The 22,831-nt window shown below is 53.1% G+C and overlaps 1 protein-coding gene across 35 annotated transcripts; it reads left to right on the top strand.

Annotated features, from left to right (window-relative positions):
- Window positions 1-1,403: 1,403 nt before the first annotated feature.
- Window positions 1,404-22,021, top strand: NQO2 (N-ribosyldihydronicotinamide:quinone dehydrogenase 2). 35 transcript variants are annotated; one of them, XM_069562965.1, is made up of 10 exons: window positions 10,863-11,092; window positions 11,740-11,789; window positions 11,888-11,926; window positions 12,218-12,348; window positions 13,419-13,580; window positions 14,312-14,476; window positions 18,767-18,897; window positions 19,506-19,619; window positions 20,413-20,514; window positions 21,758-22,021. In XM_069562965.1, the coding sequence occupies exons 6-10, from the start codon at window positions 14,437-14,439 to the stop codon at window positions 21,932-21,934; spliced, it is 564 nt and encodes a 187-aa protein (XP_069419066.1). In that variant the 5' UTR covers window positions 10,863-11,092; window positions 11,740-11,789; window positions 11,888-11,926; window positions 12,218-12,348; window positions 13,419-13,580; window positions 14,312-14,436; the 3' UTR covers window positions 21,935-22,021. The 35 variants fall into 35 exon arrangements, with proteins under 35 accessions (XP_069419055.1, XP_069419082.1, XP_069419056.1 ...); XM_069562967.1 differs by having other exon boundaries at window positions 10,878-11,092; window positions 11,626-11,789; window positions 11,870-12,079; XM_069562968.1 differs by having other exon boundaries at window positions 10,908-11,092; window positions 11,888-12,079.
- Window positions 22,022-22,831: the final 810 nt, after the last annotated feature.

Raw genomic sequence — 22,831 nt, 5'->3', positions numbered from 1 at the left:
GACCCAGTTAGTTAGTTGTTATTTATTTTGCAGTTATGCTCTCACTTAAAATCTGAGTTAAATTAAGGGAATCTTGTTACTCAAAATTTTTTAACATTGCTGATCATAAAATTTTAAGAAATAGTGAAATAACTGAATAGAAGTTCCCCCAGCCTTACTTTTTTCTCATCTAGAGATACTCACTTTCTCTGGAATCATCTGGGTGACTCATGTCTCAAGAAGTGAAGAGCAAGATGAGCCAGGGCCTGTTGTCCGGGCCCGCCACCGTGCAGCGTCCTGGAAGGGAGCTGGGTGAATCTTCGTGAGAAGCCCCAGGAACTGCCTCCTCAAATGCCGAGAGAGTCCTAGTGGCTTGATCAGAGCAGTCAGTCCTCACTGGGCCCTGTGGCAACGAAGCTGCCAAAACGAGACAAACAAAAACTGTGGCAAGCAGGGCTCAGCTGTTACGCAGCCGATTTCCGCTGGTCTGTCCTGCCCGGGTCGCGCCAAGACCGCCCAGATGCTGCCACCCTGGCAGGTGGTGCCTGGGGGACGGGGCCTGAAATAGGACCTGCTCTGTAGGGCATGGCCTTGGAGGTTTAGGAGGGTGCCTTCTTGGCCAGGCCTAGTGTTCCGGGAGCCAGATGGCCTTGACGACGTGCTGGGTTTCTCACGAAGGGTAGGAGGTTACCTTCCAAAATGCAAGCTTGCGTCTGTTGACCTGAAGCAAACAGACTGCAGGTGTTTCTGCCTCAAAGTTCAGTTCAGTTCAGTTCAGTTCAGTTGCTCAGTTGCAACCGATTCTTTGTGACCCCATGAATCGCAGCACGCCAGGCCTCCCTATCAATCACCAAAGTTGGGTTTATTCAATTCGGGATCAGCAGGGAATTGCAGTTAAGGCTCTCTGCCGTGGCGGCCACATGCAAGACCCCACCCGGCAAGGGAAGGAGCAGCTTTCATAGAGGGGACACGGGCCCGGCCGGCTGGGTACACAGAGCCTGGGCTTCTCACGGCCGAGTCCTGGCGGGAAGGAAGGGGCCTCTCCCTTCCACCGTGGGGCTCCGCTGTGGCTGCAGGGCGAGAGCGCCCCCTGCCGGTCCCCTGTCTGTTTACCCAGGGTTTCCATTCATTAATGTCCCACAGGCGTCTGGACGAAAGCCAAAAGGGACATGAGATATGCATTTTCCCTTGTTCCTGCTTGGGGAGCGTGCTCAGAACATTTTCCTTCTTCTAAAGAAAGCAAGCAGTTTCAGCACATTCTAGGTGTCCATCCGCCCATAGGTCGCCCACCCGAGCCCCTCATCAGGAGGGGGCAGAGCGCACGCGGGGGGAGGGAAGCACTCTGCCTTCGGCCTCCGTTCCGCCCTGCCCTCCCCGCCAGGTCGCAGCAGCGCACACACTGCCCGCCCTTCCGGGGCGCCCCTGACTCCAAAGGCAACGGGAGACCTGCACAAGGACCTGGGGCCGCTCCTCCTGTGAGCCATCTGGGCCGCGCGGCCGGGCAAGCCCTGGGCTCGTCTACAGAGCATTCTCAGATGACGTGATGACTGCGATCGCCCTGAATGGCTTTTTACCTGAACACCCAGAATTCATGAAATGCCCACGGTGACAACACCAGCCAGTGAGATGACTAATTATTTCATTCGTTCCAGAAACTTTTTTTTTTTTATGTGTAACTTACAGAACTTCTCTTTTATTCTTTTTCATTTATTATGTCTTCGGCCACATGGAGTCTTAGTTGCTGTGTGCAGGGTTGCCCCGGGGTGGGTGGGATCTTAGGTCCCCAACCGGGGATTGCACCCGCATTCTCTGCATTTGGAAGGCAGATTCTTCACCACTGGACCCCCAGGGAAGGCCCCCTTCCACAGCCTGCTATTGAGCACCGGCTGTAGGCCAGAAGCTGCACTGGGGTCTGGGGACGTCACGGTAGGAGACAGAGTCCCGGCCTCGGGATACCTGATAGATATTGTGAGAGAGTAGAAAAAAATGCGACTCGTGTCTGCCACCGGCCCCTGGCACAGAGTCCCTGAAACTCTGCTGATTTTCTAAGTGATAAGAACACTGGGAGTCTTTTGTTCTAGAATTTGGCCTCTGACCCCAGCTGCTGACATGGAGCTCCTGGACCCTGTGTCATTTCCTGGGTGACAGGAAATGGGGTGTCTTCGGTTCGCATGGGCTGACTCTGGGTGGAGCTCCTGCATGAGGGCTCCCCCCCAGAAAGGCCAAGCCATGATGAGAAGCTTGGAAACTTCAGCCTCACCCCTGCATTCTCTTGAGAAGGGAGAAGGTCTGGAAATGGAGTTAATAATTGATCAAGCCTCTGTACATAAAATCCGAATAGTGTGGGGCCTGGAGAGCTTCCGGGTGGATGTGCGGGGAGGGGACGCACCCTAAGTCCATGGGGACAGAGACTCTCGGGACACACCCAGACCTCGCCCTGCACGGCTCTTTATATTAGTGTCCTTTATCACATCCTTTAGTAAATAGGTGAAGATGAGTAAGCCTTTCACTGAGTTCTAGGAGCCATTCTAGCAAGTTAATCAAACCTGAGGAGGGGGTCCTGGGAACCTCCGATTTGTCGTCATACCAGACAGGAGCTCTGGGTCACTTGTGACAGACTGGTACTTGGGGGACAAGCGAGCGGCCTTGCGGGGCTGAGCCCTTAGCCTCTGGGATCTGACCCTGTCTCCAGGTACAAAGCGTCGGAATCAACTTAAACTGTAGGACACCTAGCTGGTGTCGTGAGAACTGACTGGTGTGGGAAAGCCTCCCACACATTTCACCACCAGAAGAGTCAGCAGGGAAATGCTTTGTGTGAGGAATAAGGAAGAGAGACCCCGGGAGGGAGGAACTGGGTTCTTCCCCATTTGGGGAAAGACAGAACTGAGGTTTCTTCCCGCACAGACATGCAAATAAATGGCGTTTGACGTGGTGTGGCTTAGCAACTGAACCACAGTGCTGTGGTGACGCTGCGTTTGAGGGGCAGCGTGAGTAGACACAGCAAGAAGCCTGGCTGGAGACTCGGAGAGGGGGTCCCGAACCCACTGCCCTCGGCGGAGATGAGAAGAGGAGGATGAGCCCAGAGGACCGCGGGAGGAGGGGCTTCCAAACCAGCGATGGGAAAACGAAAACCTGGGCATGGCCGGGGAGACACACAAGTTACTGCTGCTGGGCCACAGACACGAGGCCGTTCGGGCCGGACGCCTACGAAGGGCCTCGTCTGTCAGGCCTCCACGTGTGGGTGTTATCTGACGGGCTGCGGGAGTCCCTGGAGGATTCCGAGCGCCGGGGTCACACAGCAGAGCGGTGCACCGGGAAGATGGCTCTGCAGCAGCGCAGGGGTGGGAGGCGGAGGTTTGCTCCCTGGCGCGGGGTGTCCGTGCAGCGGTGCTCCAGAGGAAAGGCGGCAGGCGGTGGGCAGGGCCGTGCCTGGGGCTGGGGCCTGGAAGGAAGAGCTGATGAGGGCGACCTGGTCAGGCCCCGGGGTTGCTGGAAGGAGGGAGGGGAAGGAGGCTCCAGCGGGACTTTCAGAGATGAACAGCAGAGACACTACACTAAATTTGTTTCACTTCTCCCTGGAACAAAAGGCGTTCACAGAGCCTGATCATTAGCTTCTGCTCCTAAGGCCTGGGAAAAACACGGGCCATGTACATCTGCACTGAGGCAGAACGTGCCACATCAGCATGCGAGTCTCCACTTAAAGCCTCTTTATTTAAAAGCCCAACATGAATTGAAAATGCACACATATGTATCTTTGGGATGACTGCTCAAGATCATGGCTTATCATCGGTAGGGCTTTGCTCTTAAACACTCATTTCAGGTTTAGCCAGAAAGAAGCAGTTATAGAAATGAGAATGAATGAACCAGTCTCCCTGGAACACAATTCCCATAAGCGCAGGAGAAGCAGCTGATTTAGAGCTTAGGTGAGAAAGAGTCAAAAGGAAGATTGAGTAGAATGCTAAAATTTTTTGAAATTATTAATAATTCTACAATTATTTACACTTTTAAAATTATTAATTTAAATTAAGTTATCAGTTTAAAATTCGTGAATTTTTAAAAATTATGAATAATTCTACAAGCAACAGGAAGACATTCGCACTTTTTGAGTATTGTGTGACAAGGAAAAGCAATGATTTAGGAAACATAATTACCATAATATTTGGAATGACCAGAATATGGGAAAGTCTATTGCAAGAAATGAATTAAGAAACTGTTACATCGTCATGAGGTCGTATGGGCCTGAATTAAATTATACATAATTCTTAACTCCTCAAGTTCCCTCACTGACTCCCCACAAACCAAATATCTCACTTTAATGTTAAGTTTTTTTAAAAAGGAAAAGGAAAACCTCCCAGCAGATTCCAGGACCAGGTAGCCCCCTGGCAAATTCTCACACTAACCCTTCTCAAATTCTTACAGGAAACTGGTGGGGGGGGGGGAGTTGGAGGGGGGGACTTGTGAACTCATAGGCCAACACCAAAGCAAGACACAGACACCACGGGAAAATACAATTATAGAACAATATTCCGTATGAATATTGATGCAAAAGCCTCAGCAAGATACTGGCAAATTGCATCCAACAAGATATCAAAAGGATTACACATCATGACCAAGAGGGCCTTAGTTCAAGGATATACAATGGTGACTCAACATAAGAGAGTCTATCCCTGTCGCCCATCACATGAATAGTATGAAGAGGAAAAAAACCACACACGATCATTTTGTGAAAACAAATAAAAGAAACCTCATTTAAAACATCGATGGTCAACTGATTTCATTCAACGGGGGACAGATGTTCTCTCCCTAGGTGATCCTGGACAACTGGATTTCCATACTCAAGGATGAAGTTCTCCCCTTACAAAAATAACTCAAAATTGATCAAAAACCTAAATATAAGAACTAAACTATAAAACTGTTAGAAGAAAACACAGGAGTAAATGTCCAGGATCTTTGGACTTGGCAATGGGCTCTTAGATATGACACCAAAAGTTCAAGATAAAAACAAAAAAAAATAGATGAATTGGATTTCATCAAAATTGAAAAACTGTATGTGTCTAAGGACATTATCAAGAAAGAAACACCGGAAACCAAGCTTGGATTAAGGGCCACCCACAATGCACACAGGCTCAGGAGTGCTGCATACTCACTGCTCTGCGTACTCACCGCTCTGAGCCGCGTACACGTGCGCCAGAGGCTGCTTCCGCCCCTACGAGGGGGCGGACTTCTTCCTGGGGTTCTCGCTGCTGTCCGCTGCTGTGTGCAGCGCTGAGCAGTCAGAGAACCGCACGTCTCAGCACACCTTCGATTCTCAGCTCCTTCAGAAACAGACTCTACTGTTGCAGGGAATGTGGTTTCGGCTTATGTTCTTTTTCTTAACCTTATGAGAAGTGAACAACCTCCTACGTCCCTGCACCCCCTTTCAGCCCTATCACTGGGGACACTTATCTTCAATTCAGTATCATAGTTTAAGGTGGGCTCTGGAGCCAGGGTGCTTTGCATCTTTACTAGACTCTTTGGACCTCAGTTTTCTCATCTGTGAAATGGAAATAGCAATAGAAACTGCATTACGGTGCTGCCGTTGGGACTAAGTCAGCTCATCCACATAAGGAACATAGCACACTGCGGGCACTCAGTAAGCGCTGGGTTAGTGCTAACGGCACAAACCCACACTATTCTTATTTCTGGTAATTACCCAGAAATAGCAAGTGCCATTCTAGCTTGTCCTTGAATAGCAGCGAGACTTACTCAGTTCATATCCTCTCATCCAACACTTATCATGAAGTAGGAAGATAAGTCATAGAACAGAATTTTGCTAAAATATATTTGCAATTCCAGTAGTACAGTCTTGAAAGTACCCTTTACTTCTAATTTTTAATCAAACTTTCACCCACCATAGGTCACTGTGTGCCGTGAGAGCTTAATATCTGTATTCCCACAGTTGCCAAAACACTCTTATTGGTTTGGGGTAGAAACGGAGTTATAGGTTTGCTTGGGTCCAAGTAAGTACATGCAAAAGTAATTTCAGAAAGCATGTTGAATTTGCCAGTATTGGATTGTCAACTAACTGCTGAATTGTTGTTCAGTCGCTCAGTCACATCTCACTCTTTGCGACCCCATGGACTGCAGCATGCCAGACTTCCCTGGAGTTTGCTCAAACTCATGTCCATTGAGTCGATGATTTAAAATAAGTTAAAATACGAGATGCCTGCATTCTCGTTTTTAATGAGTCGATTATTCATGGCCTGACTGGCCACTTAACATCGAAAACCTATTTAGTCATGGAGTTTTTTACTTGAATCTGGTCTCCAGATTCCCATTTTGTGGGCACATTATCCATTTCCGATTTATTAATGAAATAGCCAGTTCACGACATGTTGCCATTAGAATTCCAGCCACAGCATTTGAGGAATCTAGCTCAATCACTCTTGACAAGCAGCAGGTCTTCCCAAAATACCACAGGAAGTGAAAGTTCTCAGAAACCAGGGGTTTTGTATGGGAATCATCATAATAGCTAATTTCCTAACGAAACTGGCCAGGTCGATCTCTTCTAGTTACATTTGAGAAAAGCCGCTGTGTTGCTTCTTGAGATTTCCGGGGTTGGATGATCTTCAAAGGGAGACAAGGGACACCCTGAAAACATGAGACATCTGCTCGTCCTGAAATGTCCAAAGAAACCTGAAAAGACTCAGACAACCAGCCTATTCCCTGAGCAAAGACAATGCCTCCAAACCATCTTCCAACTCTTCCTCGGGAACGCAGCAGCAAGCAAGGAGTAACTATGGGAGAGAACTAAGGGAAACTCTGGCTAATTGCTTTTAGAGAAATAGGACCCTCCCCCCAAAAGTGAAAGACAACCTACAGAACGGGAGAAAATGCTTGCAAATTATAAATCTGATAACATCCACAGTATATACAGAACTCCTATTATTCAACCACAAATAGACAAACAACCCAATTACGTAATGGACAAAGGATTTGTATAGCTATTTCATCAAAGGTAAACAAATGGCCAGTGAGCACAAGAAACGATTCTGAACATCATTAGTCACCAGGGAAATGCTGAACAAAACCACAGTGAGACATTAGGAAAAACATCAGCGCAGCTAAAACAATAATACAAAGAAAAGCAACATAGCAGATGATGAGAAATGTAGAGAAATCAGTCGGAACGTAAAGCAGTGGACGTGGCGTGTTAGTCTCTCAGCCGTGTCTGACTCTTTGCAACTTCATGGACTGTAGCCAGCCCATGGAATTCTCCAGGCAAGAAACTGGAGGGGATTGCCATATCCTACTCCAAAACAGTGGAACCACTGTGGAAACCAGTTTGGCAGTTCCTTAAAAAGCAAAACAGTTACTACACGATGCTGCAATTTCACTCCTTGGTATACACCCAGAAGATTTTTTTAAAAGGGGCTCAGACACTTGTGCCCCAATAATTATTTCAGCATTATTCACAACAGCCAAATGACCCAAGTGTCCATCAACCTATGCAAGGTTAAAACAACATATGGAAGGATAAACTGTGGTATGTGCATGAAGTAGAATATTATTCAGCAGCAAAAAGGAGTGAAGTTCTGATGCATGTCATGATACGGATGAGCCTTGAAAACATTGCGCTCAGTGAAGAAACCCAGAGCAAAAGGCCGCCTGTTGCATGATCCCAGTTGTATGAAACATCGAGAACAGGCAAGTTCATGGAAAGCAGAAAGATTATCGGTACAGAGCCTGGGTGGAGTGGGGAGTTTGGAGTTTCTGCTTAAGGATTAGTGAGTTTCTGTTTGGGATGATGACAAATTTTCAGAAGTAAAAATAGTGACATTGCATGGCATTCTGAATGTAATTAATGCCACTGAATATAATTAATACCGTTGTGTACTTACAATGGTTGAAACGACAGATCTTTTGTTACAGAGATTTTACCACCATAAAAAAAAAAAAAAAAGATTAACTAGAGGGACTTCCCTGGTGATCAGGAGATAGGATTCCACATTCCCAATGCAGGGGCCCGGGGTTTGATCCCTGGTGGGAGAATTAGATCCCATACGCCCAGCCGAGACCCAGTGCGGCCAGGCAGAGAGGTGGATAAATATATTTACAAACACAACCTGAGTTCTCAGGAAGTTTGTTTCCCAAAAGAAGGTGGATGATGTTCGTAGAGGAAAGAAAAGCCGTTAAATAAAACCAAAAGGAACTACTTCTCTAGGAAAACGTTCAAGCTACTTCGATTAGTCTTGAGGTAACCCTCAATATTAATTTTCATCTGAAACACAAAATAAGGGGCAGCTGACTCTTGAGAGTCCTTTGGACTGCAAGGAGATCCAACCAGTCCATTTTGAAGGAGATCAACCCTGGGATTTCTTTGGAAGGAATGATGCTAAAGCTGAAACTCCAGTACTTTGGCCACCTCATGAGAAGAGTTGACTCACTGGAAAAGACTCTGATGCTGGGAGGGATTGGGGGCAGGAGGAGAAGGGGACGACCCAGGATGAGATGGCTGGATGGCATCACCGACTCGATGCACGTGAGTCTGAGTGAACTCCGGGAGTTGGTGATGGACAGGGAGGCCTGGCGTGCTGCGATTCATGGGGTCGCAAAGAGTCGGACACGACTGAGCGACTGAACTGAACTGAACTGGACTGAACTGAACTGAACTGAACTGAGGCAAAGAAGTATGCAGCTGGCTTAACTGCCTCCCCCCTCCCCCCCGACACCCGCCGGAAGCCTAAGCCTCTTTCTCCTCTGCAAGGGGTGAACACTCCACTCACGACCCTTAGAGGTCATGCTTGCTGTCGATGCTGTATCTCGTTTTAATAGCACCGCCTCCTCCGTAGGCTCACAGTAGCAATGTCCTGTGTGCAGTAAACGCCAGATTAGCAGGGAATCACATTTCTCTTCGCCAGACGGGCCCCTATCCAATCCACCGCTGGCGCTTTCACCATCCTGAAGACCCAGGGGAGCGCCGGCCAGCTGACCTTGTCCAGAGGGCGACGTCCCCTCCGCACCTGCGATTCCCGCGCGCGGCCGCCAGATGGTGCTGCCTCTTCGCGGACTAGGATCAAAGCGCGGCTGGACCCAGAAGCTCCCCCGACCTGCGAGTTTTCAGAGGCGGGGTCGCATCTTGATCTCCCTTCCGGCCCAGCACTTCCACTCCACACCAGGGTCTGGACGGCTCCCAGCCTGGTTGCCTGCGGCTCCACAGTCACCGGGAGGCCCGGCTGTTTTCCCTATTGGTCCTCACAGCACCCTGGTGGCTCAGTGGTAAAGAATCTGCCTGTCAAGTGGGAGATGCAGGTTCCATCTCTGGGTTGGGAAGATCCCCTGGAGGAGGAAATGGCAAACCAATCCAGTATTCTTGCCTGGGAAATCCCAGAGAAGGCTGGCAGGTTATACAGTCCATGAGGTCGCAAGAGTTGAACATGACTTTGCATAAACAACCACAACCTCATGACACCAAAGATGTGAACAACCCCCTCCCAAGGGATAACAGGGTCAGTCACCCCCCCCCTTGGAAGGTTACCCCGGAGTCCCTGCATCCTCCTTTCTTAGTTGCAATCATCTCATGTGACTCAAAGAGGATTTGGGGACATCATCTCAGTCTGACGAGAAAGAGGGAAGAAAACTAAGCCAGATCTCGTCTTTGAGGACATTCTGGTACATTTGGAAATGCCTCCACAGCTTTTCCCTCAGGCAAAGGTCATTCTAAAATGAAAACGGCCCCCAGCACCTCCCAGGCTCACAAGATAAGGTGGCCTGTCTGCTGCTGGCATGAAGGCATGTCACGCATAGAGAGACCACGTCCTCACTATGAACCCAAGAAAGACGGCAGCCTCGGACAGACCGCCCAGACGCTGCAGACGCTGCAGTTGTTTGCATCAGGAATGTTATGCTCGAAGGGGAACCAGCCTTCGCTCTCTCAGCCCATCCTGAAGGTGAAAGAGTTAGTCACTCAGTGGTGTCCAACTCTTTGCAACCCCATGGACCCTCTGTCCATGGAATTCTCCAGGTAAGTGTACTGGAGTGAGTTGCCATGAACATCTCCAGAGCATCTTCCCGACGCAGGGATCAGACCTGGGTCTCCTGCATTGCAAGCAGGCTCTTTACCGTCTGAGCCACCAGGAGAGCCCCAAGGGCCATCCCGGGACACCAGAAATCAAGGCAGAGTTTGGGAGGGTCCTCCAGTGAGTCCCAATGGCAGGGGGTCTACAAATGAGGTGGTGCAGGCCAGAAAGTGCTAGAGAGAGAGAAAAGAGACAATTGGCCCAAAGTGCCCACCAGAAGCCCTCCCGCACACGTCTGCAGGCTCCAGTTCGGTGTCTCTCTGCCTTCCGGGGATCTCCTTGGCCTTGAACCTGCCTGTGCGCCCTTTACCCCCAGCCTCCCCAATAAGAACGTCAGGCCAGACCACAGAACAGCGCCACCGCCTGAACGGTCACACACGGCGCATTCCCATCAGCACAAGGCCCCTTAGAATCACACCTGCCCACCAGAAACCCGGCAACCACCAACCTGCTCTCCGTTTCTAGAATCTCATCTCGAGAATGATACATAAACGTGATCTTTCAGGGGGGACCCTCAGGGATTGGCGATTTTCCTGCAGCGTATTTCTCTGCAAATTTGCCCCGGCTGCTGAGGCCCCGATCGTTCACCCTTTTTACGGCTGAGTGCTCTGACCCTGAGTGGGCCTAGGGGCGGAGGCGGCGGGAGGGGCGGACACGGCGCACCCCCTTTCCAGAACTGCCATCCCTTCAGCTGCCTCGGAGCGGAGCCCGGTCCGGCTCCCAGGGGCGAGGACAGGGCAGGGGCGGGGCGAAGGGCGTGTGGGCGGGGCTTATGCCGGGGCGGGACGCCGAGCGCGACGAGAGGTCCGGACAGGTCGGGGGCGGGGCTGCGCTCCGGACAGAGGCGGGGGGCGTGGCCTCGGCGCTCGTGGGCGGGGCATGGGCGGGGCTCCGCCGGCAGGGCCCCGCGTCCAGGCCTGCGGAGCGCGCCCTCATTGTCCGCTCGCGACGCCTGTGAGTGCGTAGTCCGCGCGGCCGGATCGTGGCGTGGACGCTGGACGTTCTCCCAGAGGGAAGTCTCGTCCTGCCGGTCGTACTCGGGCGTTTTGGCCGAGGTGAGTGTCCGCGCTCTCCGGGGGCCGCTTCCCGGGGCCAGGGTCTCCGCGGGCTTCCACCCCCGCGTGCCCGAGCTTCCCCCTGCACTTGCGAGGCCTGGGGCGCAGGTGTGCGCAGGCCCGTCGCTGCCCCCAGCCGCTGCCCTCGGCCCTGGACTCGGCCCGCGCTGACGCCACGCGCGGACGGCAAGGGGCCGCCTGGGGTCCGCGAGCAGGCGGCTCGGAGGCCTGGCCTGGGCTCTCGGGGTTCCGGCTCGGCCTTTGCCCCGGGTGCCAGGACCCGAAACTCAGCTTCTCCAACCTTAGTTCCCTGAGAATCTCAGCCAGAAAATCCAAGAAGTGGGACATGTATGTGGTGTGTGCTTCCTGCGCCGCTCTTTACGGTTCCAGGGGGGATGGAGGGAGCCCGGGAGAGGAGCGGTCGAGGAGGCTGGAACGAAATAGAGTGCATAAAGGGTGTGAGTCCGTTTGGTGTGGGGTGATGTATGTAGTTTAACAGCGGCACGCTTCTGTTTTCCTGTCTGCCTGATAAGGGCGCCCTCTTCACGGAAGGAGACGGCTCTCCCTGCTGTGGCGCAAGGTCAGTAGGGAAGTGCTGGACAAGTGGCCTGCTTCTTGGGCCTCAGTTTCTCATTCTGTACAACTAGGAGAATTGGACCCCACGAGGAGTCAGAACTCCGAGGCCTCCAGCGGCCTGGTAGGTGATGTAACTAGGTACACTGGACCAGGCAGAGAGATAAGGGGATGCCTCCCCTGCTGTCAGCACTGAAATGAAAGCTTTTCTTCCTAAACTAGACTGTCTTTGGGCCCTGACCCCGGGGACCTCAGGAGAAGGTGCTCCCTGAGTCTGCAGCCCATCACTCTCCGGACATGCTCCCGGGGCTTCTGCCAGGCTCAGGATAAAGTCTTCACTCGTGCACTTCTGACCCGCCCAGCCCTTGGACGGAATCTCCCACCACCCAGCTCTGTTGTAACCGCATGTCCCGTGTAGGCTCTCTGAGCTCCCCAGGCCAGTCCCAACGCTGCCTCACGCTTGCTGTTCCCCTGCCTCAGCCTGCCCACGGCTGCACGTCGAGCTGCCCACCATGTCTCCCCACCTCCCTCAGCATTTGTTTCCTCTTCTAGGTCACTGGCATCACTGAGAGTGACCGTGCCTGAGAGCTCAGGGCCCCCTGCACCCAGGACTAACAAAACAGCACACCCTCCTCTCGGCAGGATTCAGAGAGAAGAATATCCATCTTCCTGGGACATGGCAGGTGACTATTAGCTGTGGGGGAGTTAAACTTTGTTAAATGAAAAATTTATTAGAAATTGAATACTTTGTTATTAAAACTCCAGACAACACTCGTGTATAAAAGTTGTTTATAATGTGGACTGCTACCTGGAATTATCTTGTTTTGTATTTTCTTGTTTTATTGTTCGTTTCAGCCCCACCAAAATAGAATGCTTATCTTGTCTTTGCTTTGCCTCCAGCCTCTGGGATGACCCCCTGGGACATAATAGCTGCTCAATCAATAGATATTGAGTGACTGAGCCCCGGGAGTGACCATGGTTAGAAATGCCGCATGACGCATGCATCCCATTGTGACATCTTTTTGTTCAGCACCATAGCATGAAAACCCTTGCATTTCATAACATAAAAATTCACGTTATTTTATGCATATGTTGTACGTGGAAACATTGTGACATCTTTTTGTTCAGCACCATAGCATGAAAATCCTTGCATTTCATAACATAAAAATTCACGTTATTTTACGCATATGTTGTACGTTGAAAGTGAAGTCGTTCAGTCATGTCTGACTCTTTGCAATCCCATGGACACCAGGCTCCTCCATCCAAGGGATTTTGTAGGCAAGAGTACTGGAGTGGGTTGCCTTTTCCTTCTCCAGGGAACTTCCCGACCCAGGGATCGAACCCAGGTCTCCTAAATTGTAGTCAGACACTTTACCATCTGAGCCACCAGGGAACTGTGGCACTGCTGACATCTGGGGCCAGAGAGTGCTCTGCCGGGGGGTCCTGACCCGAGCTGTGTTCCGCAGCAGCGCCTCCCTCCAGATGCCACAAGCAAGACATGTCTCCAGATGTTGTGAAACACTCCCTGGGAGGTAACACTCCCTGGTTGAGAACCATCACTGTGGATATTTCATTTGTATAATTTCACTCGTGCATTTCAACCTTTACACTCTGCTGAGTGCCCCAAAGCTCTTTGCTTCAAACTAACATTTATATTTTCTCCTTAAGGGCCTAAACAGAATAATATGGATCAAGAGTTTAAATATTTTAGTCTTAAGAGGTTCCCACAGAAAATTTAAACACATCCCTACAGCTGCCTTCTAGAAGGAACTGGCACGCGACCTTGGAGAATGTCCTGAAGGAGGACAGTGCGGCTCCAGCTGCTGCTGCTGCTGAGTCGCCTCAGTCGTGTCCGACCCTGTGCGACCCCATAGACGGGAAGCCCCCAGGCTCTGCCGTCCCTGGGATTGTCCAGGCAAGAACACTGGAGTGGGCTGCCATTTCCTTCCCCACTGCGTGAAAGTGAAGTCGCTCAGTCGTGTCTGACTCTTTGTGACCCCGTGGGCTGCAGCCTCCTAGGCTCTTCTGTCCATGGGATTTTCCAGGCAAGAGTACTGGAGTGGGGTGCCATTGCCTTCTCCGTGCAGCTTCAGAGACTGTTGGTATGAATGACAACCGCCAGGCAGTGGGTGGAGCCTCTGTTGTTAGGCTTTCCACCGAAGCCGGGCTTCATGCAGGCCCTGCCTCCCCATGGGACTCAGGATCTGATTTTTTTTTTTTTTTAATATATGTATGTGTCAGTTTTCAGTGGAGAGGAAGGAAGCAGAGCTGTGTGTCAGCGACTGACCTGCCAACAAGGGGTTAGCAGGAAAGATGAGTCACAGTAGTTTCTTATTCTGAGCTTAGGCCACATGGCTGAAACATCTCGTAGTGGATAACCAGAAGAGATTGGGCTTTAAAAGAATGCAGTCGTGTTATTCCTGGGGAACTGTAACTTGACTCCTATGTTGGTAAACTCGAGCAGTGGTGAACTGATACAGCCAGGTTCTGAAAATGCTCCTTGGTTTACCGCCGTCTCCCGCAAAAAGCGTCGGTCTTTCTCACTTAGCTTCAGCCGTTGTGTGTGTCCTCCTATCAGCTTGGTCCTTGTGGAGCTTTGACAGAGGAAGTATTCTTCAAGAGAAATGGTTTCTTGTCTGGATTTAGGTAAGAAAGTGCTCATCGTCTACGCACACCAAGAGCCCAGGTCTTTGAACGGGTCCCTGAAGGACGTGGCGGTGGCTGAGCTGAGCCAGCAGGGCTGCGCCGTCACCGTTTCTGACCTCTATGCCATGAACTTTGAGCCCAGGGCCACAGGGAAGGATATCACTGGTGAGTCATAAATGCTCTGGGTTTTTTTTAAACTTTCTTGGGGACTCTCCACACTGTTCCGCACGGTGGCTTCACTGGACACTGGCCGCACGAGGGTCCGCTTTCCTCCACGTCCTCGGCAGCACTGGGTGTCTTGTCTTGCTGACAGCCATTGTGACCGGCAAGAGGTGGTGTCTCACCATGATTTTGCTTTGTGTCCCTGATAATCAGTGATGTTGAGCTTCTTTTCACATGCCTGTTGGCCATCTGTGTTTTCCTCAGAAAGATACCTGTTCAAATCCTCTGCCCATTTTTAAATCAGATTGTTAGGAGTATTTTTTGTCTTCTTGGAATTTTTTTTTTTTTTTTAGTTAAAAAAAAGTTTGTAAACAAAACTCATCATTGGAGGTGGTGTACAATTCTCATGTCGAAAAGGTCTGCAGCGCACGGCTTTTCCCGCAGCCCCAGCCAGCCAGCTTCCCGGCTCCCACAGGAACCGGGGTCTCCCACTGCCTCTGCATCTTTCTGGGGCCAGTTTGTGCCATCTCTGGGGGCACCTAAAGCAGTTAACAGAATAACGGCTTTTCTCTCCGCTTTTTAAAAATGGGAGCACGCGCTCCTGTATGCCGCCTTGCGTGGTGCTTTCCCTCTTTCTGCCGTTGTCTGGAGGTACCGAGGCTTCAGTAGTGCCCGCTCGTGCAGTTCCGGCTGCTTCTCACTTTTGCTGTGATAACAGGACCGCAGCAAAAGTGGCGGCCGCATGCTTTCCCACGCGTGCGAGTGTATCTAGAATGGAGTTGCTGGGCAGAGGGAACGTGTGTTTTGAATTTTCATCGACAATATTGAGCTGCTTTCCGTGAGTGCTGTACCAGTTCACTCTCCAACCCACAGTGTTCGCAAGTGCTCGTTTCCTTGTTTTACGGAGTTTTTGATAACTGCCAATTGACAGGTGGGAAACGGCCTCTGGTGTAGAGTTTGAAGCATGAATTGTAAACGCATTTTTACCCAGTTTATTTGTAGTTTCGGCTTTGCTGTGCTGGCTTCTGTTTACTTTTGCTTAGTTGCTAATTTAGACCTTGCGTTTTGTGCCATACAAACTCTATGCTTATTTTTGGAAGGTGCTATAGTGTTTGGCAGGTTCCCCTTTTTACAAGTAAGCACGTTCTCTACTCAGAGTTTATTTCAGTGTGTGATGTGAGGTGTAGATCCAGGTTTTCCCAAGTGCGCGCTCAGCTCTCATCCCCACTTATTACATTATCTAGCTGTCTGCCTTAGAAAGCCGCCTTTGTCGAGCCCTGAATCCCACGCGTCTCAGAGTCTCCTGCACTTTGTCTTCCGGTGTTGTCTTCCTGGCCCTGACTCAGGACCGCATGGCTCTCGCTATTTCGGCGCATCGTGTACCATCTCCGAGAGTCAGGGCACCTTCATTTGCCTTATTGTTTTTACAGCTACTTGGACTTTCCCATAAAGATTTTTTGAATTAGCTTCCCAGATTGTGGACTGAAAAAATAAAAAGCACAGCACGCCAGCTGTGCTGTGCTGAGTCGCTCAGTCGTGTCCAACTCTCTGTGACCCCAGGGACTGTAGCCCACCAGGCTCCTCTGTCCATGGCCTTCGCCAGGCAAGAAGACTGGAGTGGGTTGCCATGCCCTCCTCCAGGGGGTGCTCCCAACCCAGGGATCAAATCCAGGCCTCCCGCACTGTGGGCAGATTCTTTATTGGCTGAACCACCAGGAAAGACAGTTGTGATTAAGTTTTGTTCGGGATAAAGTGAGGACTGTGGCCTGGGAGACAGCCTCTCAGCTATCTCTGGAACTGCTCCAGAGAGCTGGAGGGAAGGTCAGGATGGGTGGGATTCAGGTGAGGGGGGCATGTGGTCGTCAGGCCCACATTTTGGCGGAAGGCTGCTGCTAGCCGTGAGGAGCAGGTGTCACCATTAGTGACTTCAGTGCTTTAGAGACATGAGGACTTGCAAGAATTGGGCTCATAAAATCTTCTGAAAATACCTATCTGAAGGCATGTTTTTCTACCTTTTCCTGGAGCATAGAGCGTCTCATTCCTGATCTCCACCCTGAACTCCTTTCCGGGGGTGCTGAAGATCAGTGGCTACAGCAGCTTGTGACTTAATCCCTGTAGAGCAGATGGCAAGCTCCAGCCTTTAGTTGGCAAGATTCTGAAGGTAACGGATTGTTTACAGCGGAACTCTCAGTGCCACTCCCTGCTGTTCCAGCAACAGGCGTGGTTCCTCATGTGTCCACGTTCTTCTACGATCCTCCAGGTGCATTTACGAGTTTCCCTCATGCAGATCTTGCGTAAATCTTTCTCACTGGGTTTTGTTCTCTGCGTGAAGAGGACTGGTCTGTGCATGTCTGTGTGCACGCGTGCGTGCAGCCACTACGGCTTTCTCACTGTTCGTAGTTTTAAGCCGATTCTCTGGGTCTTTCCTGATACACAGTCAAACCATCTGCAACTAATAATTTCACCTGTGCCTTTCCAGTAATTCCCAGTAAATTAAATGCCTTTAGGTCCCTCCTGTTTGCAATTGTGTTAACAAGACCCCAGATTTAGCATTTAGTACTGGTGGTAATGGTTGTATCCTTGCCTCTCCTTGTCTTTCTCTTTTAATAAACCAAACAGCTCTTTTCACTGAAAAGCAACAGAGCAGGGTCTGGGGAGGCAGAGAGTACTGTGTGATGGGGCCACTGGCGTTCAGGGAATCAGGTGAGACACGGGCTCTGCGGAAACAGCATTTCAAGTGTGGTGAACAGTGGGCAGAGGGTGAACTCTTAAGAGCCCCTTCACACACCCTCCTTGGCCTGCGGCCCCAGGGTCAAGCAGGCAGAGCTCTTCGGTGTGGCTCATGGTAGGTCCTCCTCCAGATGTTAACAAAGCACGCGTTCCTGTAGAGCTCGGGAGCCCTGTAGATACAGGGACGAATGGGGATGCGCTCTGTTCTCTGGAGCTTTCAGGAGTCTTGTTAGCAACTGTTGCGTTGTGGCGCATGTTGTAACTTACCAGTTCCCGTGTTGACTCAGCTGTCTCCATCTTCTGTCTCAGTCTCTGAGTCGGTGTGTCTGCATGACTGTGGGTTTCCTGCCTTACTAAGAAAGTGCGTCCACACCCACACAGATAAAAATATTCCCATTTCCCCGATATTTGCAGACCTTTGCTTTGCTCTGTTCTTTTATATTTTACCTGGAGTACATGTGCCCCCCCACACACACACTATCTGTTCACCACTCTCGGGAGCAGAGTCCACCGTGGGCGCCACACCTGGGGGCGGCAGCCTGCCTGAGACACAGGCTCTCCTCCTCGGGCTCTCTGCTCAGCACACAGCCTCGCGCACAGAAGGGTCCCAGCCGAGCTTCTGAGTGAAGGCAAGCCCCCGGGGAGTCTGGGCCCCGGGATGCTCTCGGCCGTGGCGCCCAAGGGTGGGGCCGGCTCTACTCGGGCCACCCTGCAGGTCTGTGTGCTGGGGGGCCACCCTGAGCCCCCCACTCCTCTCTGGTCGCTTGGGAATTACCTGGCCCCTCGTGTTGTTATGAAAGGTAGAAACAGCCTGTTATGATGAGGTTAGAGCCCAGCGAGGTACAAGGAGACCCTCAACCACTGGTGACCGCTGTTAACACTGGGCACCGAGGCCTCGTCTTTCCGTTTAACTGCGGGGGTCCTGCCTCAGGGCCCAGCCCTGCTGCTGCCTGAACCCACCGCCTCAACCAGGCCTGCTCCATAATCGCTGAGGCCACAGCCTTTTCAGAGCCAAATTGAGAAAACGGCTGTTTCCTGCATAAACCATGTGCCCCCACCGCAACCCATGTGCACGCAGAGCTGAGCCCCCGTGGCCGAGCTGCAGCCCTGCAGCCGGGCCATGTGCGGCCCCCGGCCTCCCGCCCTGGCCCTCGGCAGCTCCCCGAGGCCCTCCTCTGGCCAGCGCGGCGGTGCCTCTGCCTCACCCACTGGAGCCCCTCCCCTCCAGTCCTCTAGACCGCCGGTGGGACTCCTGCTCCGCCGTCAAATCCCCAGGGCGCTTTGCTCGCCTGCTGCCCACGTGGGCGAGGCCGCCGCGTCGGGGCTGTGGGGTTTGTGTGCCACGGGGCTGCCCTGAGCTCGCTGCCCTCTCATGCTCCATGTTAACCGTGTGGTTGTTTGTCCCTCCTGGACTCTGGCTCCTCGAAGCTGAGGACCCTAGCTGTTCCTCTGTGTCCGCAGTCTGACCCCAGGGCCCGCGCCCCAGTCAGGTCTCAGTGACCTTGCAGGGCTGGCGAGCCATGGACGTTCCCCTGAGCGAGAGCCTTTGTCCTGCTCCCCCAGGCACCCTCTCCAACCCTGGCTTCTTCAACTACGGCGTGGAGACCCACAAGGCTTACGAGAAGCGGTCTCTGAGCAGCGACATCATTGAGGAGCAGAAGAAGCTTCAGGAGGCCGACCTGGTGATATTCCAGGTTGGTTTTCCCTCTCGTTGCGGTGCTGGCTGTGCGCAGACCCTCTCCCGAGACGCTGCTAGCCGCAGTGTGCGGCCCCCAGCGCGGGCTCCCTTCCCGCTCTGGGGACGGATCGCTGCCTGTGCCCGTCCCTTTTCCCTGACACTAGCATTGCACGTGGTCTTGGGGCCTCTGTGGGGGCCACAGCGGCTCCAGGGAGACCTCCCTGCTGCTGTGTGGAGTCGGGCTCAGCTCCTCGGAACCTCCAGGCCCGACTCCCAGACGCCGCGTCTCACCCCAGGCAGGGAGAGGGGCAGGCTCCTTCCCGCACCCTCCCCCTGGTCCCATGGCTGGGGTCACAGTTCTGCTGCCCCAGAGCGGGCTCAGTCAGGGGCCCACAGTCACAACGTCACAGGGACCCAAAGCCACCTTCGACAGCCACCAGGATGCTGTCAGCCCTGCCCGCCCAGCCCACTGCCACCGCCACTCCGTACACCTCAGAGCAGGGGGAGAAGCTGCCCACACCTGCGGCCCCAGGGGGAACCCGCCTGCCCAGGCCAGGGAGGAGGCGGCACCCCCGAATCCCCAGGTGGACGGACACCCCAGCGCCCCCTCCTGCTCCCCCGCAGTTCCCGCTGTACTGGTTCAGCGTGCCCGCCGTGCTGAAGGGCTGGATGGACAGGGTGCTGTGCCAGGGCTTTGCCTTCGACTTCCCTGGCTCCTACGATGACGGCTTCCTCAAGGTACAACCCCCACCCCCCAGGATGAGGGACCCTTGTCCACCAGAGAAGGAAGGGGCATCTCAGCAAGTCATCTCTGGTTTACCTTTGTTAACCAAACTCCCACAGAGCACCATCCGTGTGCAAGGCTTACACGGGTGAGAAAGCATGGTTCCTGGGGTCACGGCTCTTTCCTCCAGCAAAGGGTGCAGGGTGTCCACATCCGGCGGCGTGCTCGGCCAGGGGTCCGGGGACGCCTGCTCCACAGCGTGGACTCGTGCCTGGCCGCGCACCTGTTCGCCTCTGAGTGCCTGGACCCACCTTGAAAGCAGGATAACCTGAGCGGATGGTGGACCCAGCCGCTGTGCAGCATGTCGTAGCTGTGGGTTTCCCGTGCGAGCAGACGACGGTCAAGTTCCAAAAGCCTCAGAAAACAAGTGTGCACAAACAAAGCGCTGAGACGTGAGAGGCGTCTCAGGCTGCGAAGAGACGCCGCCCTTTGCTGACCAGCCCCGGGAGCCCGGCCCTGCTGGCCGCGGGCGTCGTGCACCCTCCCAGCCAACCCCTTGCACCCACGCCTCCGAAGCCCGCTCCCCCAGCATCAGGCCCGTCAGTGCTGTCCATCCGGCCCACTCCCTCTGGCTGTCCCTCCCCCGCCCCGTCGGATGTCGCTGTCACCTGCCGCTGGGCCGGACAGAGATGGGAGTGTGTGTCTGTCCGTTAGGGGAGGGGCAGGGGAGCTGGCCTCGGTTTCCCTCTAGTCACTATTGACGACCCTCCCTGGGGTCCACGCCCAATCCCATGCTGTCCTCCACAGGGTAAGCTGGCCATCCTGTCCTTAACCACAGGCGGCACAGCCAGCATGTTCTCCAAGACTGGGGTCAACGGAGACTTCCGGTACTTCCTGTGGCCCCTCCAGGTATGCCCCCCAACACACACACAGCTCTCCCAGCTCCTCCCAGGTGTGAGGGGGGCCTGAAGGCCAGGCCGTGCTGACTCCCCCGGAAACAGGATATCATAAGCTCTTAGCCTTTTGGATGTTTTACTTGGCAGCCCTGGAGAGGCTGGCTGATGGAGAAAACGCTGTGATTATGAGAACCTTTGATGCTGCTTGGCCAGAGGCCAAGCCGAGCCCGGTTGGCCGATGTCCGCTCTGGGTAAACGGGAGCCCTGAGGTGGCTCTGTGCGTCATGAGCTTCAGTTCTTCCTGCTTTTAAAAATTCTTCACCTTTGTTTCAGTTTGCAAAAGTACATATGGGAACACAGAGACTATGAAAAATAGAAATTCAGTTCTCTTAATGCCCTTGAAAACAATCACTTTCAATGATTTAATGTATTTCCTTACAGCCCATGTATATTCTTTTTTAAAAAACTATCCACGTATTTATTTGGCTGAGCCAGGTCTCCACCAGAGCATGCAGTCTCCTCAGCTGTGGCGTGCTCACCCTTAGCTGCAGCACATGGGACCCAGGTGCCTGCGCAGGGCTCGAACCCAGGCGCCCTGCACGGGGGCACGCAGTGCCGGCCACTGGACTGGCTGCACCAGGGAGGGCCCTGTGTTCTCACACATGCACATGTTATGACTCAGCTTGCCGTATCTATTTCTTTTTTTACGTGAACAGTGCGCCACAAATCCCGCTTCACATTCCTTGTTGTTTACACCTAATGCGTGTCTTGAGCAGCCTTCCATGGTGGCACACGTAGCTGGAATAAACTCATTCAGGGCTCCCTGGTGGCTCAGTTGGTAAAGAATCCGCCTGCAGTGCAGGAGACCCTAGTTTGATTCCTGGGTCGGGAAGATCCCCTGGAGAAGGAATAGGCTACCCACTCCAGTATTCCGGCCTGTATAGTCCATGGGGTCGCAGAGTCTGGCACGACTGAGCGACTTTCACTTTCATGAATTGCCACAATTTACCTAAGCAATCAAAACCATAAAACTTAGTGTGTGACTCAGCAGCAGAGATTAGAGAGCTGTGTCGGAGCCTCCCAGCGCGCTCTGCCCCCCAGGAGCGGCCAGGTCCTGAGGCTGCAGGGCAGCGCCCGCATTCTCGGCTCGCTGGTGGTGGGAGGTTCTCTGAGCTCCCTGCAGGCCAGCTGCGTGCGTTCCCCGGGTGACTGAGCAGCGGGTGGCTTCTCACCGCGCTCCCCTCTTTGCACTGTAGCACGGCACACTGCACTTCTGCGGATTTAAAGTCCTTGCCCCTCAGATCAGTTTTGGTCCTGAAATGGCGTCCGAAGAAGAAAGAAAGAGGATGGTGGCCTCCTGGGCGCAGAGGCTGAAGACCATCTGGGAGGAGGAGCCCATCCCGTGCTCGCCCCCGTGGTACTTCGGGCAGTGACGGGGCCACGCCACACTGCAGGGGCCACGCAGGAGGTGTGAGACGTGTAATGCTGTGCAGGCGCTTGTAATAAAGGACGTCACAACAGCCAGGGTGTGACTGTGTCTCCGGGTCCTGCGGGCCGGCTCCCGTCCCCCGCTGGCTGTCCCCGGGTCTCTGGCAGGTCCTTCTCCCAGCCCTGCGTTCGTTTCTCATGCCTTTCATTCCCCTTTATTCAGCTTTCGCGGGTCATGGTTGTAGTTTTGGCACAAAACTGGATGTTAGGTATTTGTTTTTCTGCAGCGCGACTGGACTTTCTGGAAAGTCGAGGAAACGTCATCTGTTCACAGCCTGTGTTGCAGCGCTCTGTTCACACTTCTTGTGTCTTTTTCTTTTTCTGTCTTGAGTGTTAGGTTTTAACTGAGCACGACCCAGCGTATCTTTCCAATCCCTGAGGGCCGGTCACAGTGAGGGCGCCGGCCTTAGTGAGAAGGCGTCCCGTCAGCGTGCAGAGTCTCGGGAGCGGGCCTGGCCGTGGCCCCGGGCTGCGGGCACGTGTAGCGGGAGAGTCTCCCCGCCGCCCGCCCCTCCTCTTCGTGGTCGTCGTCACTGCCCAGGACGGGCCCTTCTCCTCAGCAGCCCCCCCACCCCCATCACGCTCGCAGCTGCGCCTCCGTTCACACGCCCTCACCTGCCTCCTCCCTGTCCGCCCCCCGGCCCCCCAGGCGTCTTCAGACCCTCCTCCACCCTCATTATCTTCCTCTTCACCTGATCCACCGCCAGATCGCGTTCCCTGTTCTTAGCTTCCCTCGAATCTTCATCCCTCTCTCAGAGCTGCCATCTTCGAATCAGATTGATTTTTCAGGGTCATTTCTTTCTGACTTTCTCGACACCATTTTCTTCAGGCTTTTTCAGAGC

Source organism: Ovis canadensis, chromosome 20 (genome assembly GCF_042477335.2).
Source record: "Ovis canadensis isolate MfBH-ARS-UI-01 breed Bighorn chromosome 20, ARS-UI_OviCan_v2, whole genome shotgun sequence".
In the NCBI taxonomy this organism is placed as follows: domain Eukaryota; kingdom Metazoa; phylum Chordata; class Mammalia; order Artiodactyla; family Bovidae; genus Ovis; species Ovis canadensis.
Note: the sequence above shows the minus strand (reverse complement) of the source record. Positions and strands in the feature narration are given on the sequence as shown.